The sequence below is a fragment of the Giraffa tippelskirchi genome, chromosome 11 (genome assembly GCF_054371585.1).
Source record: "Giraffa tippelskirchi isolate mGirTip1 chromosome 11, T2T-mGirTip1v1.2.pri, whole genome shotgun sequence".
In the NCBI taxonomy this organism is placed as follows: Eukaryota; Metazoa; Chordata; class Mammalia; order Artiodactyla; family Giraffidae; genus Giraffa; species Giraffa tippelskirchi.
Window position 1 is genome coordinate 66,917,816 of NC_137285.1, and position 15,783 is coordinate 66,933,598.

A 15,783-nucleotide genomic window follows, 5' to 3' on the forward strand; every position below is an offset into this window, starting at 1 on the left:
GGCTCTAGGTGAGTGATCACACCATCGTGATTATCTGAGTCGTGAAGGTCTTTTTTGTACAGTTCTTCTGTGTATTCTTGCCACCTCTTCTTAATATCTTCTGCTTCTGTTAGGTTCATACCATTTCTGTCCTTTATCGAGCCTATCTTTGCATGAAATGTTCCTTTGGTATCTCTAATTTTCTTGAAGAGATCTCTAGTCTTTCCCAATCTGTTGTTTTCCTCTATTTCTTTGCATTGATTACTGAGGAAGGCTTTCTTATGTCTCCTTGCTATTCTTTGGGACTCTGCATTCAGATGGGAATATCTTTCCTTTTCTCCTTTGCTTTTCACTTCTCTTCTCTTCCCAGCTATCTGTAAGGCCTCCTCAGACAGCCATTTTGCTTTTTTGCATTTCTTTTCCATTTCTGGAATGGGTGAATTTAACTCAGATGACCATTATATCTACTACTGTGGGCAAGAATCCCTTAGAAGAAATGGAGTAGCCATCATGGTCAACAAAATTTATTTTTCACACACACACTTACTCATTCCTCACAGCAGCTCTGTGAGGAAGGTAGCGTCATATGTCACAGTAAGTAGAGGTGTTGGGATCATCTGTCCAAGGTCAGCAGCATGTCCTGGGTTTTTTCTGGACCCTCGCCCTGCCCTTGACTGTGGCATCTGACCAGAAGGGGCCACTGAGTCCTCGTAGAAGCTTACTCCTTGAGTTTTAATAAAGTCTAGATTCTTCTCGGAGAAGGCAATGGCACCCCACTCCAGTACTCTTGCCTGGAAAATCCCATGGATGGAGGAGCCTGGTAGGCCACAGTCCATGGGGTCGCTAAGAGTCGGACACGACTGAGCGACTTCACTTTCACTTTTCCCTTTCATGCACTGGAGAAGGAAATGGCAACCCACTCCAGTATTCTTGCCTGGAGATTCCCAGGGACGTCGGAGCCCGGTGGCTGCCGTCTATGGGGTCGCACAGAGTCGGACACGACTGAAGCGACTTAGCAGCAGCAGCAGATTCTTCTCTATTTGTGTTACGGGCATCATTTACTTTTGGCAGTGTTGTTTATCTGTGATTTCCATCCTCTAACTTCCTTCTTGCCGAATAACTGGGGGTGTGTGCGTGCCTTTGTGGCGCCCTGCTGTGGTGGCCAGGGTCATTGGGGTTCGCGTGCCCTTGTGGTGTCCCCGCTGTGGTGGCCGGGGTCACTGGGGGTACGCGTGCCCTTGTGGTGCCCCTGCTGTGGTGGCCGGGGTCACTGAGGCACGCGTGCCCTTGTGGTGCCCCTAGTGTGGTGGCCGGGGTCACTGAGGCACGCGTGCCCTTGTGGTGCCCCTAGTGTGGTGGCCAGGGTCACTGGGAGTGCGCGTGCCCTTGTGGTGTCCCTGCTGTGGTGGCCGGGGTCACTGAGGCACTTGTGCCCTTGTGGCGCCCCTGCTGTGGTGGCCGGGGTCACTGGGGTGCGCGTGCCCTTGTGGCGCCCCTGCTGTGGTGGCCGGGGTCACTGGGGTGCGCGTGCCCTTGTGGCGCCCCTGCTGTGGTGGCCGGGGTCACTGGGGTGCGCGTCCCCTTGTGGCGCCCCTGCTGTGGTGGCCGGGGTCACTGGGGTGCGCGTCCCCTCGTGGCGCCCCTGCTGTGGTGGCCGGGCTCGCGGACCCCGGCAGCGCCCCCACCTGTGCGCATCTCCTCCCCGCAGGCAGCACAGCACTCCTCCTCCTCCTCTGCCTGCAGCACTCCTTCCCTGAGCCCAGCACGTGGTACCTGGACCTCATTTTGGCCACCCTGGCCCTGGAGCTGATCTGTTCCCTCACGTGCCTGCTTGTGTACACAGGTGAGCATGACAAGGAGCCTGTTAATACTGAGAAAGGCCTTTAACTGCAGGTCGTATTCCCACCTGAAGTCCAGCCTGGTTACCTTTCTGGCAGGAAAGCTTTTCTACGTGGCTGAGACCCTATTGAACACCTATGTCTCTCATTGCTGACCACATCCAAACTCCTCTAATTTCAAGCCACTAGGAACATACCAGTGAGTCATAGTTCTAACTCTGTGTCATCAAATAAATTCTTATTAAAGAGAATGAAGGCTTTTCATTAAAAAACAGAAATGATAAAAAAAAACGTCCATAAATTCTACATCCTCAAAGGCAACTGAGATGTAAGTCTGGCTTTAAATTAAAAAATAACAAAATGTAGAACTTGTCTGGCAGTTATGTTGTTTAAGACTCTGTAACTCCCATTGCAGAGGCATGGGTTCTATCCCTCATCCAGAAATTAAGATCCCACGTGCTGGTGGGGTCAAAATTGTAATAAAAATTGAAAGTAAATAAGTTAATACATGAAAACTGCATTTAGACCAAACTTGTTTTTGTAAACCATTTAAGAACCTACTTCTTTCTAAATTTAGAATTGTCTGAGGATTGCTCTGTATGACTGTCTCTCAAAAGTCTGAGGGGTAAAATTAAATAAGCTTCAAGTATGTTAACATGAAAAATAGGTGGAAGGATTCTTGAAGAGAAAAAAATCCGAGCCTGGAAGAAATCAAGATTTCATTCCTGTTGCAATATCGACATGCACCAAAATCTGTAATACAGCTAATTTGGTAGTGTTGATCAACAGTTGTTTTGTGACAATAAAATACCTTATCTGTCCCATTTGAAAGAGATCATTTCTTCAGTTATGAAGGAAAAGTCACATGGACCAAAACTTGTGTTCCATTTTACTACTTTGTGCCTCTAATTGAGACTTCAAGGGCAAATATTGCTTTTGTTATGATACACTGAAGTGTATCACAAAAAATTTAAGGTTAATTTTCTGGTACATGCATTTTTCCTCCCTATATTAAAAAGATTTAAAAGATACCCAGTTTTGGTAATGTGGATAGTAACTCTTCATGACGTGATTCTTTGATACACTAATTCTAACCTAAACTTGACTAACTTGTCTGTAGTAAAGTAGATAATCTCTGGAAATACAGATGAACTTTTTCATTGAGCACTGGACTGCCTCTGTAGGAAAAAATGAGGAACATGAAACTTAAAAGCTTTGTGATTTGATTAGCTCACCACATTTTTAAAAACCAGCCAAGCTTCAAAAAATACTACTCAGTTACCAGTCTTCTAGTAACCCTGATGTTCTGGCTTCAGCTCAGGAGGAAAGGAGTGTAAGGGCAGCAGGCCCATGTCCCATGTCCTGCAGTTTAGTGAGAGCTGTCCTGGGCTTATTGTAGCAGAAAGAATGAGTGGAAGATTCTTGTTCTTTGTAGATTGCACTCAAGTTGTTGCCTGGCCTGTGATCTGTAAAATGCTGACTGCATGCAGTTTATTTTAAAAACCACAAACAGCAGAAGCTATCACAACATTGTAAATCAACTATAGTTCAATTTAAAAAGTGGACGATCTTCAGGAAAAAAAACCCTGCAAAGATGAATCTGATAGTTGGACATTTTTATATTGTCGAGCTACATCTTTTATTTCTGCCTCTTAATTTTTATTTTAATACGCTGTTAAGTGTTATTTCTGTTCCCGAATTCAAGAAACTTAAACTTGCTCCAAGTTTCTTCACTTATCTAGGAGTTATTATGCGGAAGACGTTATAAGGAGATGCCATATGAACATAACTCCGATTCAGAGGCAAACCTCCTGGACAGTCAGGTCTCATCCTTCATCTCTGGAGTGGCACTGGACACGGTGGTTTGCTCCCTCCTCAAGATGCATTCTTTACTTCCTGGGATCCTGCCTGTCCCCTTGGTGGCCTCATTTCTTTTGCTGAACTCCCCCAGCCTGCACTGTGGAGCCCAGTGCTCAGTCCCTATCTGCTTTGGGATGAGGGCGCTGTGCTTGTGCCACTGGGAGCCAAGGGGTTATTCATGTCTTTTTTTTTTCACTGAAGTGTAGGTGATTCACAATGTTGTGTTAGTTTCAGGTTTATAGCGAAGTGATTCAGATATATATATTGTTTTTAAGGTTCTTTTCCATTATAAGTTATTATAAGATATTGAATGCAGTTCCTTATGCCATATAGTAAGTCTCCATTGGTTATCTATTTTATGTATGGTAATGTATATCTGTTAATTCCAAACTCCTACTTTATCCCTCCCTCTGCACCCCATTTCTCCTTCAGAAATCCTAGTTTGTTTTCTGTGCCTGTGAGTCTATTTCTGTTTTGTAAATAAGTTTATTTGCATCATATTTTAGATTCCATATATAAGTGATATCATATATTTGTCTTTCTCTGACTTATTTCACTCAGTATGATAATCACTAGATCCATCCATGTTGCCGCAAATGGCATTATTTCATTCTTTTTAATGACTGACTAGTATTCCATTGGAGAAGGAAATGGCATCCCACTCCAGTATTCTTGCCTGGAGAATCTCAGGGATGGAGGAGCCTGGTGGGCTGCCGTCTATGGTATTGCAGAGTCGGACACAACTGAAGCAACTTAGCAGCAGCAGCAGCAGCAGTATTCCATTGTATATATGTATCACATCTTCTTTCTCCATTCCTCCATCATTGAGCATGTCAGTTGCTTCCATGTCTTATCTATTGTAAACATTGCTGCAATGAATATTGGGGTGCATGTACCCTTTAAAACCATGTTTTCCCTCCAGATATATACCCAGGAATGGGATTGTTGGATCATGTGGTAGCTCTGTTTTAATTTACATTACCACCAACAGTGTGGGAGGCTTCCCTTTTCTCCACACCCTCTCCAGCATTTATTATTTGTAGACTTTTTGATGATGGCTATTCTGACTGGTGTGAGGCAATACTTCATTACAGTTTTGATTTGCATTTCTCTAATTAGTGATGTTAAGTATCTTTTCATGTCTGTTGATCATTTTGATGTCTTCTTGGAGACATGTCTATTTAGGAGTTTTGCCCATTTTTGTTTGGGTTGTTTTTTTTTTTTTTGATATTGAACTGTATGAGATGTTTTTATATTTTGGAAATTAATCCCTTGTTAGTGTCATGGTTTGGTTTGGAAATATTTTCTCCCATTCTTTAGGTTTTCTTTTTGTTCTGTTTATCATTTCCCTTGCTGTGCAAAAGCTTTTAAGTTTAGTTATGTTCCATCTGTTTATTTTTGCTTTTATTTCCATTACTGGAAATAATTGCTGTGATTTATGTCAGGGTATATTACCTATGTTTTCTTCTAGGAGTTTTATAGTCTCCAGCCTTACATTTAGATCTTTAATCCATTTTGAGTTTATTTTTGCATATGGTGTTGGAGAGTGTTCTAATTTTATTTTTTACATGTAGCTGTCCAGTTTTCCCAGCACCTCTTATTGAAGTTCAGCCTTTCTTTTCTCCATTGTATTCTCTTGCCTCCTTTGTCATAGATTAATTGACCATAAGTGTGTAGGTTTATTTCTGGGCTCTCTATCCTGCTGCATTGATCTATGTGGCTGTTTTTGTGTGAGGGGCTTCTCATTTCTAATTCTCTTGACCATCTCCTGAGAGTTAAGGGCTTCTCGTTACATCCCCTCACTTCGTTCTTTTGGCATCTCATTCCTTCTGGTCCTTTCTGCTGAACCCTCTGCATATCTCCTAACCTTCCCACATTTCTCTTTAACTTCATTGCTTAAGCTTCTTTTGCCTTATTCTCAGCTGAGAGTCACATCAAAATCATCTGTGGGTCCTGGTGGTTCCATGACAGATTGAACATATGACTCAGCACATGCACTTCTGGGTATCTGCCTACTTCTACACTTTGTGTTCCAACTGGCATTATTTATAGTATGGATTGGGAAGATCCCTTGGAGAAGGGAATGGCAACCCACTCCAGTATTCTTGCCTGGAGAATTCGATGGACAGAAGAACCTGGCAGTCGCAAAGAGTTGGATACCACTGACCAACTAACACACACACACACACACACACACACACACACACACACACACACACACACACAGAAGTAGAAACAACCCAAAAGGCATAAAGGGATGACTAGACCAACAAAAGATATTCTGTCTATACAGAGGATAGTGTTCAGGCACAAAAAAAGGAGTACATGGAATGAAGCACTGATATGTACAGTGTGAATGAACCTTGAAAGCATTATGCCCACAGGAAAAAACAGTCATAAGTTTTAGATGATTCTGTAATACTTGAAATGACCAGAACAGGCACATCTATAGAGAAAGAGAATGTGTAAGTGTTGCCTAGTCCTAGAGGCTGGGCTACATGAAGAATGACTGCTTAAGGAGCCCAAGCTTCTTTTTGGGGTGGTAAGATGTTCTAAAATTGATTGTGGAGATAGTTGCACAACTCTTTGAATGTATTGAACCATTGAATTGTACACATTAAAAGAATTACATGTGAACTGCATAATATGTAAATTATATCTCAAGGGTTATTACAGAAAAGGAAAGAATCCTGTGGAGTTTTTAAAAATTGTGTCAGGGCCTAACTCACCTCCTCTCCCTTCCACACATGCTGAGTACTCCACCCATTTTGAGCTGCAGAAACAATTCTCAAGGGCAGTCTCTGCCTGTCACGGAGACCTGCCTCCGCCTCTGTCTCCTTGTGCCGTCTCTGGTGGGAGTGCTCCTTCCAGCCACGTCCCGGGGTTGTTACATAGTTGGAGTAGGTGCCTGGACAGTGGCTGTTATTCAGACATGCAGGTGTGTAGACACATCTGAGGTTGGGAACAGCAGCCTTGTCTTTGCAGCTGACTTCTGCCAGCGGCGTTAGTCTTCTGGGGCTTCCAGAACTGGATGACTAAGACACACAAACTCGGTTTCTCTCACTTCTGGAGGCTGGACATCTGAGACTAGGATGCGGCAAGGATGATTTTCCTGAGGCCTCTCCCTTGGGATGTAGGTGGCCGCCTTCTCACTGGGTTCTCACGTGGCCTTGGCTCTGGGTAAGTGTATCTCTGGTGTCTCTTCGTGTATCAGATCAGCAGTCCCATTTGTTTGTACCTTGATTACTTCACCAAAGGTGCTGTCTCCCAGGACAGTCATGTTGGGATTAGGGCTTCAAGTTCCTCAGTGGCCTCCACGTCACCAGACCCTCTGGCTCCTTTACGTGTCTTCATTTCCTGGCAGTGACCACTGATGGTTGTTTCCTGACTCTACTCCTGCCTCTCTGCATCAGCATTTCCATTCCCTTTCAGTCAATTTTTCCCATTTTTGTTTATTCACTTTATGAAGTGCTTTTTTTTACATTTTGTTTGAAAAGAATAGGCAATTCCTAATGTAATTTGAATAAGTGGAATTAGGAAATTTTTTGTGATTGGATAACCTGACAATAATGACTTTCTTATTTCAGTGAAAATTCTAAAATTTAATAAAGCCAAGCCACAGCCTGATGTACTTGAAGAAGAAAAAATCTATGCTTACTCTAACAATATTACCTCGGAGACTGGATTCAGGTATGTGCAGAGTGAAAGATTAGAGAAAGAGAATTAAAAGTTTTTTCATCTAAAAATCTAGAGACCATTCTGTTGCTTGGAGTTTAGGACTCTGCATATGTTAGAGTATGTTTACAACTGTGTATGATTTGTTTCTCTCCTCTCAGCTGTAGTGAAACTAAATCTAAAGAAAGAATCTTATTTGGGGATATTGCTTTGGCTTACGACATCTAAGAAAAATAACAAATGTTATATGCTTTACTGAAAAGTATTAGGGCTCCATTGGCAAAGAGACTGTTGGTGAACATATGTAACCATGGCCACTTTGGTTCTATGCAGGCCTCTCTCGAGCCTGGAGGAGGTTGTGGAGAAGCAGGGAGACATCATATTGTACTTGAAGCGGCACAACGCGCTCCTCAGTCAACGGCTGCTGGCCTTCTCATCCTCTGACCTAGGCTCTCAGCCAAGTGGGATTTGACAGCAAGTCCAGAGGAACCAGAGTCACTTAAGACTGATCAACTCCTGACAAGGTGTCACAGGAGATTTCAGCTTTGCCAAGTAACATTCTACAGTTTCTGTTGGAAACCTGAATCCGATTCTCACCTGTGTGACTGTTTAATAAGTAGGACTCATGGATCATTTGACAGGCACTTTGAAGAGCCTTGATAACTCATGGAAAATATACCTTTTGTACATTTTGAAATTATTTAACCACTTGGTTTATCCTAGGTCAAAGTGTAGTTTAAACATCTCCTTAGCCAACACTTCTCCCATACTCTTTGAAACCTGGTGATAATTTGTCTTTTTGTAAAGAAAGTCTGACATGACAACCTACTTAAAATGGGGTTTTGATCAAATGAGTTTTTCCCACTTTTATACAGGTGAGAGAAGGCATCATTTCTCATGGTTAGTGTTTTTTTCCATGGAGCCTATGTATTTTATATGCTTCTGTGGTATTGGATATCCTTGGCCCTTATAGTGTTTATAAAGAATTTCCCACTGGGTGATTTGCCTTCCAAACCCTACAGTTTTCCATCCTCCAGAAGTAAGATTTGAAGTTTACTTGGACCAGTGTTAGGCCAACCCGTGCTGCCTGTGACAGCAGCAGTGCCTGCGATTGGCAGCAGTTGAAATGGAGTAGACTTTAGGCTTTCTCTTTCTTTACTTTGACCCTTCTTTGAGAGATTGCTGTTTCAGTATTGACCAGTTATCGTTGAATCAATAAGTTCACTGATTTAAAAGGAGTCTTCTGTGGCTTTAAATTTGTCTGAAAGAAAAAAACGAACTTTTTTTTTTAGTCTTGGATTATACTTAAAAATTATGATGGGAAAAAATGTTGTATCAACTGTTTATATACAGATATTAAACATATCTAATTCTTCAGATAAAATGAAGCATTTTTATGTGTAAATGGCATTTTTCCTACTTTGCCCTTTTCATTTATCAGCTTGCTTTTGGCACCTTTCCATGCTGCCTCAGAAAACTTCTTGGTTGAATGCTTAACACGAGAGAGGAGATATTTGTGATTAGGTGTGCTGCTAAAAATCTTTTTTGTATTTAGCTGAATAGTGAATATTTGATTTAAAAATCTTTGAGCTATACATAACTGTTTGACAAGGAATGTCTTCAGTGGATCATACCATACTTATGAAATGGCACATGTCTGTTTCCCTCGGATACAGCCCTTTCAGAGTACTCTCAAGATTTTCTGCTGAGGATAGGTGATTGATTGCTTGTCACCTGCAGTCAACCCCATTGAGTCCCCAAAAATGGACAGCATTCACAAACTAAAGCCAAATTTGTATTTTTAAAGTTAAAATCGTATCCAGGTTTCCTGACTTTCTCTTCCTCCCTTTTTGTCTTTTTCCCTTCCTTTTAGCATGTCTCAAAGCCATAGCATTCTGTGGAAATTTGTCTCTGTGTCCTGGAGAGATTTTGCCTTTAGCTGTTTTCCTTAAGGAAAGTGCTGGTGGTAGGTGATTAATGTTTTTAAAATTCAATTTGTATCTATCGTCAGTTTCTAAGGTTATGAGATGAACTTTGGTTTACAGAGAAAAGTATAGTTTAAAAGTTAGAACGCTCAAGTTCTGATGGGATGTCTGTATAATCACCAACACACTTTTCTAAACAGAACGCTGAATAATTCAAACAATAAAAGAAATTTAAAAAAGAATGAACAAAACAGTTTAAATGTTAATCATTCTATGCACCAGAAACACTGTGCTAGCACCATGGATACAAAAATTAGTGAGACAGTCCTAGTTTATAACTTACACTCTAAGGAGAGGGCTAGGATTTCCAGGCTCTGTGCTATGTGAGATGATGGCAGCAACCCCAAGATACCATAGGGGCTCCAGGTCAGAGAGTTCTCTAGCGGGGAGGGGGGAGGAGAAAGCTTTATGAATTCCAGGGAAATTCATGAGTAAACAAGAAGTGCGACAGCTACTGATGATCGTATGTGCTGTGTATAACTTGAGCCCAAGTGTGAGGCAGGACTGGAAGGAGGAACAACCAAGATTCTGGGGACCCTGACCCTGCGCTGGAATGGGTCCCACTGAAGAGTTCTAGGCAAGGAAGTGGCAGTTGCTTTTAGTTTCAGGAGGATCAGACTGTTAGGGTGGAATGGGAAGATGGGTGGCAGAGTACATGGTGCTGAATGAACAAAGGCAGGTGGAGTAACATTTTATCATGCATATGTATGTTTATATCTGTGATGTATTTCTGTATTGTTCATTTGAAAATTGTATTTCAAATGACAGTAGCATCATGACTTTCTGCGTTTCTTTGAATATTAATGAGGTTGACCTTTTTTTTTTGTCATTCTTTGTCCTTTTACAAATCTTTTGTGATGTGCATGTGTAAGTCTTTTGCTTATTATTCTCCTAAGATATTCTTTTTCTTAACAAACATGATCTTCCTTTCTATATCAGGATAGTCCTCAGTTTATATTTGTTGGGAATATTTTCTAATTTGTTTGGGGTTCTTTTGCCATGTACTCTTCAACTACAGCCTGGATTCTGTCCCTGCAGCATTGGTGGGACTGACACAAATAGATCCCTAAAGGGGGGGATCTATTGGGTGAAAGCCAGGAGTATCTTGAGGGAATTTTAATATACCCAGATTTGGGAATTCCCTGGAGGTCCAATGATTAGGGCTGCTCTGCGCTTTCACTACTGAGGTCCCAGGTTTAATCCCTGATCAGGGAACGAAGATCCCACAAGCTGCACAGCAAGGCCAAATGTATATGTATACACACACACACACAAGCTTCTGCTGGAGACCTTTTTCTTCATCCAGAGATTCAAACAGAGGTCTTATATGAACTGAGCTAACTCTTTTTCCTTGTTTCTCTAAGACGGGGTTCTCCATCCTTGGCACTATGGACATTTTGAATTGTATAATCTTTGTTTCGGGGACTGTCCTGTGCATCATAGGATGTTTAGCAATATGACTACTGGGATGCCTGTAGCAACCTCTAGTTTTGACAACCAAAAATGACTCCATGTAACAGCAGGATGAGCACAGCCCTTAGCAGCAGCCATTGCTGTGCCTTATTACTCCGCACCCTGTTACTAGGCAACAGGTCTTGCTCAGCTGTTGGTTGGTACCTCAGCAGGCCCTGCCCACAAGCAAGCATCAATGAGCGGCTGTTAGTTGCCCTGCCCAGCTATTGGTCAGCACCACAGTGGGCCCTGCCCACAAGTAACTGTCAGTGAGGGACCATTAGGGAAGCGATTCAGGCAGGGTCAGTGGTGTGGTGGTCATCAGGTGGAGAGTGAGGTAAGAGGCGGATTTAGGCCTTCTCCTGGAGGCCCTCCAGCTTACCCCGCCTTGGGCCAGTGGGTGAGCTTGGCAGGCCCAGGGAACAGGCTGGGCCCTCTGTCCTGCAGGGCTCCAGAGCCCTCACTCAGGCCCCTCATGCCGAGGCCCAGGCCTTGAGGCAGCAGTGAACCGTCTGTGACCTAATAGCAGTGTCCGTTTGTCTGGGTCACAGTCTGTGAGACTTGGTCTCCCCTACTTGGGCAGCCTGAGGAGACTGAGGGCCAGTTGTGTTGGGTGCCCGGCTCCCTCAGGGCTGACAGGTGGGCAGCGTGGGGAACCTGGCCCTGAGGAGCCGTAGCTGAGCTCTGCCTCCTCTTAGCCAGGACTGGGACCTTGGAGGGTGAAAGTTGTGCCTTGGGACTTTGCCCTTTCTTGTCAGGACAGAGTGACATTATTCTGTTAATAATAAACGAATAACATTCGTTTGGTAGAGATTCACAGGAAAATCGTTACCGGACCATGACCTGACTACAAAGACTGACACCAAGAAGTTTGCAATAACTCACAACAACATTCCCTCACCTTTTGCTTTTAAAGGGACTTGCTAAAAGCTTTCAATAACTTTGGGGTTCTTAGGACATGAGCCACCCATTGCCTGTATGAATGCATAATAAACCTTTCTCTGTTCCAAACTCTAAAGTTTTAGTATTGATGGGTCTTACTGTGTATCGGGCTCACGGACTTGTGATTCTGTAACATCTGTACACAAGCATTTCATTTCATTTAGTACTTACATTTTGTGGGAGCTAATGTGCACCAGGAAGTGTTGTAGGTGTTGACAACAGGAATCAGTCAGACAGAGATGGTTTCTGTTGTCATGTAACCTGGGATCAGTCAGACAGAGATGATTTCTGTTGTCATGGAACCTACATTCTGCGGTGGGGTTGGGAGAAGTGAGATAGAGGGAGGGTGGAAGTGAAGGCATAGACAAACAAGCCAGTATCTGGTTTAAAGAATACAATTCTTTTTCTGTTAATCAGGCCTCGTGGAGATTTTAATGTTAATATACTTATGGAAAGAATTTAGCTTCAGTATCCTATAAACATTCAGAAAACTGAATGGCAGAGAAAATGAACTTTATGTCTGCTTCATACTTTTTACAAAAGGCACCAGTATTTAGTGGTCTTACAGCCTGATCAGAAATGCTCTTGTGAGCCTTGAATACAAAACTCCCATCTGGCAGCCTCTTGAATTCTTGAGGAAACAAACCTCAAATATACGACAATCTCAAATCACAAGAATCTCAAGACATTTCCTAAAGAAGACTGTAGTAAACATGTCTCTAAATTGTCCCCTCCCATTCTTTCTGTTCTGACCCAGCTTTTTTACCCAGCTACTCTACTGGAACTTCTTATCAAGGCAAAGGGTAGGATATCTCTTACCTGGGACTGAGTGCACCTTCCCAGCCTGCCTGCCGTGGTCCTCTCAGTTCCCCGCTCTCTCCTCACTTGATTTTCTTTACTCTGACTTCCAGGACACTGCAACCTCCTAATTTTCCTTTTCACTGGCCTCCTGTCCTATCTCTTTTGCAGGCTGCTTTTCTTGATGTTAGTGTCTCCTGGTCCTCTTTCTTCTCCATCAGTTCGTGCTCTTGCTGACCTCATGGCTATAGCAGAGTGTAGAAGCTGGCCACTTCCAGATGTGTCCTCCCTGACCTCCAGATGCATATACCCAGCTGCTCCTCTAGATCCCCACTGCGATGCCTGAAAGGCATTTTGCAAAACGAAGCCCTCCAACACAGCCTTCTCTATCTCCACCAGGGTAGCTCCTCTTCCTCTCATATGCCCACAAAATCTATCAGCAAACCTTGCTGGCTTTTCCTTTAAAATAGAGCCAGAATCTATCACCTTCACATGGATTGTTGAAATAGTCTCTTCACGTGGCCTTTCAGCTTCTAACCAATGCTCTTCCACCTCATATCCCCACCCCAAACATCAACATTTAGTGTAGCAGCCAAAGAGGCCCTGCTAAAGCACACATATACCATGCTACTTGGATGTTTCTCTGCTGCTTAGTCGCTTCATTCCTATCTGACTCTCTCTGACCCCATGGACTGTAGCCCACCAGGCTCCCCTGTCCAGGGGATTCTCCAGGCAAGAATACTGGAGTAGGTTGCCATTTCCTTCTCCAGGGGATCTTCCTGACCCACAGGTCGAACCCAGGTCTCCTGAATTGCAGGCAGATTCTTTACTGCTGAGTCACCAGGGGAGTCCTAAATGTTCAGTAAAAGTCCAAGTCCCTGGCAGTGACATCCAGAGCTCTAGAAAATCAGCTCCCACCCACCTCAGCTTTTCCTTCACTTTCTCTGGTTGTTGTTTCTGGACTGTGAGACACATCCCCAACTCAGGACTTTGCACCCCTGTTCCCTCTGCCTGGAAAGATCAACTCCTATGGAACTTTATCTCCTTCAAGTCTGTGTTCACATGTCTCTTGCTTATTGAGGCCTCCTGCTCACACTCAGCCCGTCTCCCTTACCTTGTAGGAGTTCTGAATATATGTCCCCTCGAAATAGGTCAGTTTGGCATGTTGGTTATTTTGAACTAAAGTTATTGAGAAACAACCACTTACAAAAAAGTAAACTCTTGGGACTGACCAGGTGGTCAGTAGAGTAGTTTATACTCTGCCTTCCACTACAGGGGGCATGGGTTTGAACTCTGGTTGGGGAACTAAGATCCCACATTCTGCATGGCCCAGCAAAAAATGAACCCCAGCAGAAAAGAACCCACAAGAGAAAACCCACCACTCATGAAAGAGTCACTTAAAAAAAAAGAAGTAAGCTCTTATTCTCCTTTGTCCCTGTGAAAGCAGGAGATAAACTGCCATGTGAAAGGTACCCTCCCCTCAGCAGTGAAACAGTAGGACCCTGTATGGCCCTCCTGGATTCAAAAGACCCTCTGTGTCCCCTGTTTCTTGTTTATATAGAAAAAAGGCTTTAGTCTCTTAGGCCTTCCCTGAGTTCCAAAGAGCAGGCACAAGAAGTTACTAATTAGTGGAGAGAGGGAATACAGACAAAGGAAAAGCAGTCAAGAAACAATCATCATCATCAGTGTTAGTCACTCAGTGGTGTCCAACTCTGTGACCCCATGGACTGTAGCCCACCAGGCTCCTCTGTCCGTGGGATTCTCCAGGCAAGAATACTGGAGTGGGTTGCCATTTCCTTCTCCAGGGGATCTTCCCTATTCAGGGATCAAACCAGGGTCTCCTGCATTGCAGGCAGATTATTGGCAGTCTGAGCCACCAGGGAAGCCCCAAGAAACAATGTGCAGAGATAAAAAGAGTCCTGTTTCCTCCCTTCCCTGAAAGCCGTCTGGGGGGTCTTTGGAGCATGAGCCGCCCATTCTTCTTACTTGGACCTGAAATAAATGCTGTGCTTTCTTCAGCACAACCTGGTGTCATTAGATTGGCTTTGCAGCACAGTGGGCAAGCAGACCCAGGACTGATCTGGTAACACCAGTAGAGAAGTCATACTTCTCACCAGACGGAATTCAGAGCCAGGAAGGTTCTAAATAAACAAACCTGGTTTAGGGAAGAAAAATAATTTTCCCTCTGCCCTAGTAGGTTCTTTCCTGGGAAGCCACTGTAATAAAAGACAGTAAACAGGAGATGAAAAAACCCAAACTTTATCAGCATGTATACCTTCTGTGTACATGGGAGATACCCTGGAATACTGAGTAACACCCCGAAACGGCCAAGAGTGACACAGAGTGAAAGTCGCTCAGTCGTGTCTGAGTCTTTACGACCCCATGGGCTTCATGGAATTCTCCAGGCCAGAATACTGGCGTGGGTAGCCTTTCCCTTCTCCAGGGGATCTTCCCAACCCAGGGATCGAACCCAAGTCTCCGCATTGAAGGCAGATGCTTTACCAGCTGAGCCACAAGGGAAGCCCCAAGCCACCACCTTAAATACCTCCAGCAAAAGACCAATGAAGATGTTGAAGGGTGGGGAAGCCAGTTATTGGAGGCTACAGGAAAGGCACAGCTAAGGAGAGTATGATTGTTATGTAGATTTAGGTCTTTGTCTTCTCCATTGGTCAGATTATAAGATGTAGAACTATTTGCCTCATCCTGGCACAGAGAGGGAGATAACCTTACAAATAGAGATTTTATTTATAAATGTAAATGTTTCTTTAAAAAGAGTAGCTCACGGCTTGGTCACTTCTTTACAAGTCATGTTTTTATGTGGCTCCCATGTGTACAGAATTAAACTTTTTTCTTCTGTTAATCTAATGGCCTTATAGCCATTCTATTATTAAACCAGTCAAAGAAACAAGGAGGGAAGGAGAGAAGATTTTTCTGCCCCTACATCTTGTTTATTTTTCTCCCATTGCACTTCTCACCTTCCATATTATGTAATTTACTTACTTACTTTTTCTCTCCCCTGACTGGAATGTAACATATTAATTTAAGATGTGACAAAGATTTAAAAGTAAAAAAAATACAACCATTTTCCTACATTATTCAGAAGTGCACAAAGACATGTAAAATCATGGCAGTAATGACTATAAGAGTGAAAAATTTCATAATACACTGAAATAGTTTCAGAGGATTAAGTATATGTATACATATAATGTTATGTATATATATATATATATATACATATATATATATATATGTAC

The 15,783-nt window shown here is 43.2% G+C and overlaps 1 protein-coding gene across 1 annotated transcript in view; it reads left to right on the forward strand.

Annotated features, from left to right (window-relative positions):
* Positions 1-11,807, forward strand: part of TMEM192 (transmembrane protein 192) — a 33,329-nt gene extending 21,522 nt beyond the window's left edge. Inside the window, exons 4-6 of the mRNA XM_081543933.1 lie at positions 1,692-1,822; positions 7,265-7,367; positions 7,686-11,807. Coding sequence (XP_081400059.1) covers positions 1,692-1,822; positions 7,265-7,367; positions 7,686-7,824 — 373 coding nt within the window. The 3' untranslated portion in view covers positions 7,825-11,807. The remainder of the gene's footprint in view (positions 1-1,691; positions 1,823-7,264; positions 7,368-7,685) is intronic.
* The last annotated feature ends 3,976 nt before the right edge of the window (positions 11,808-15,783 follow it).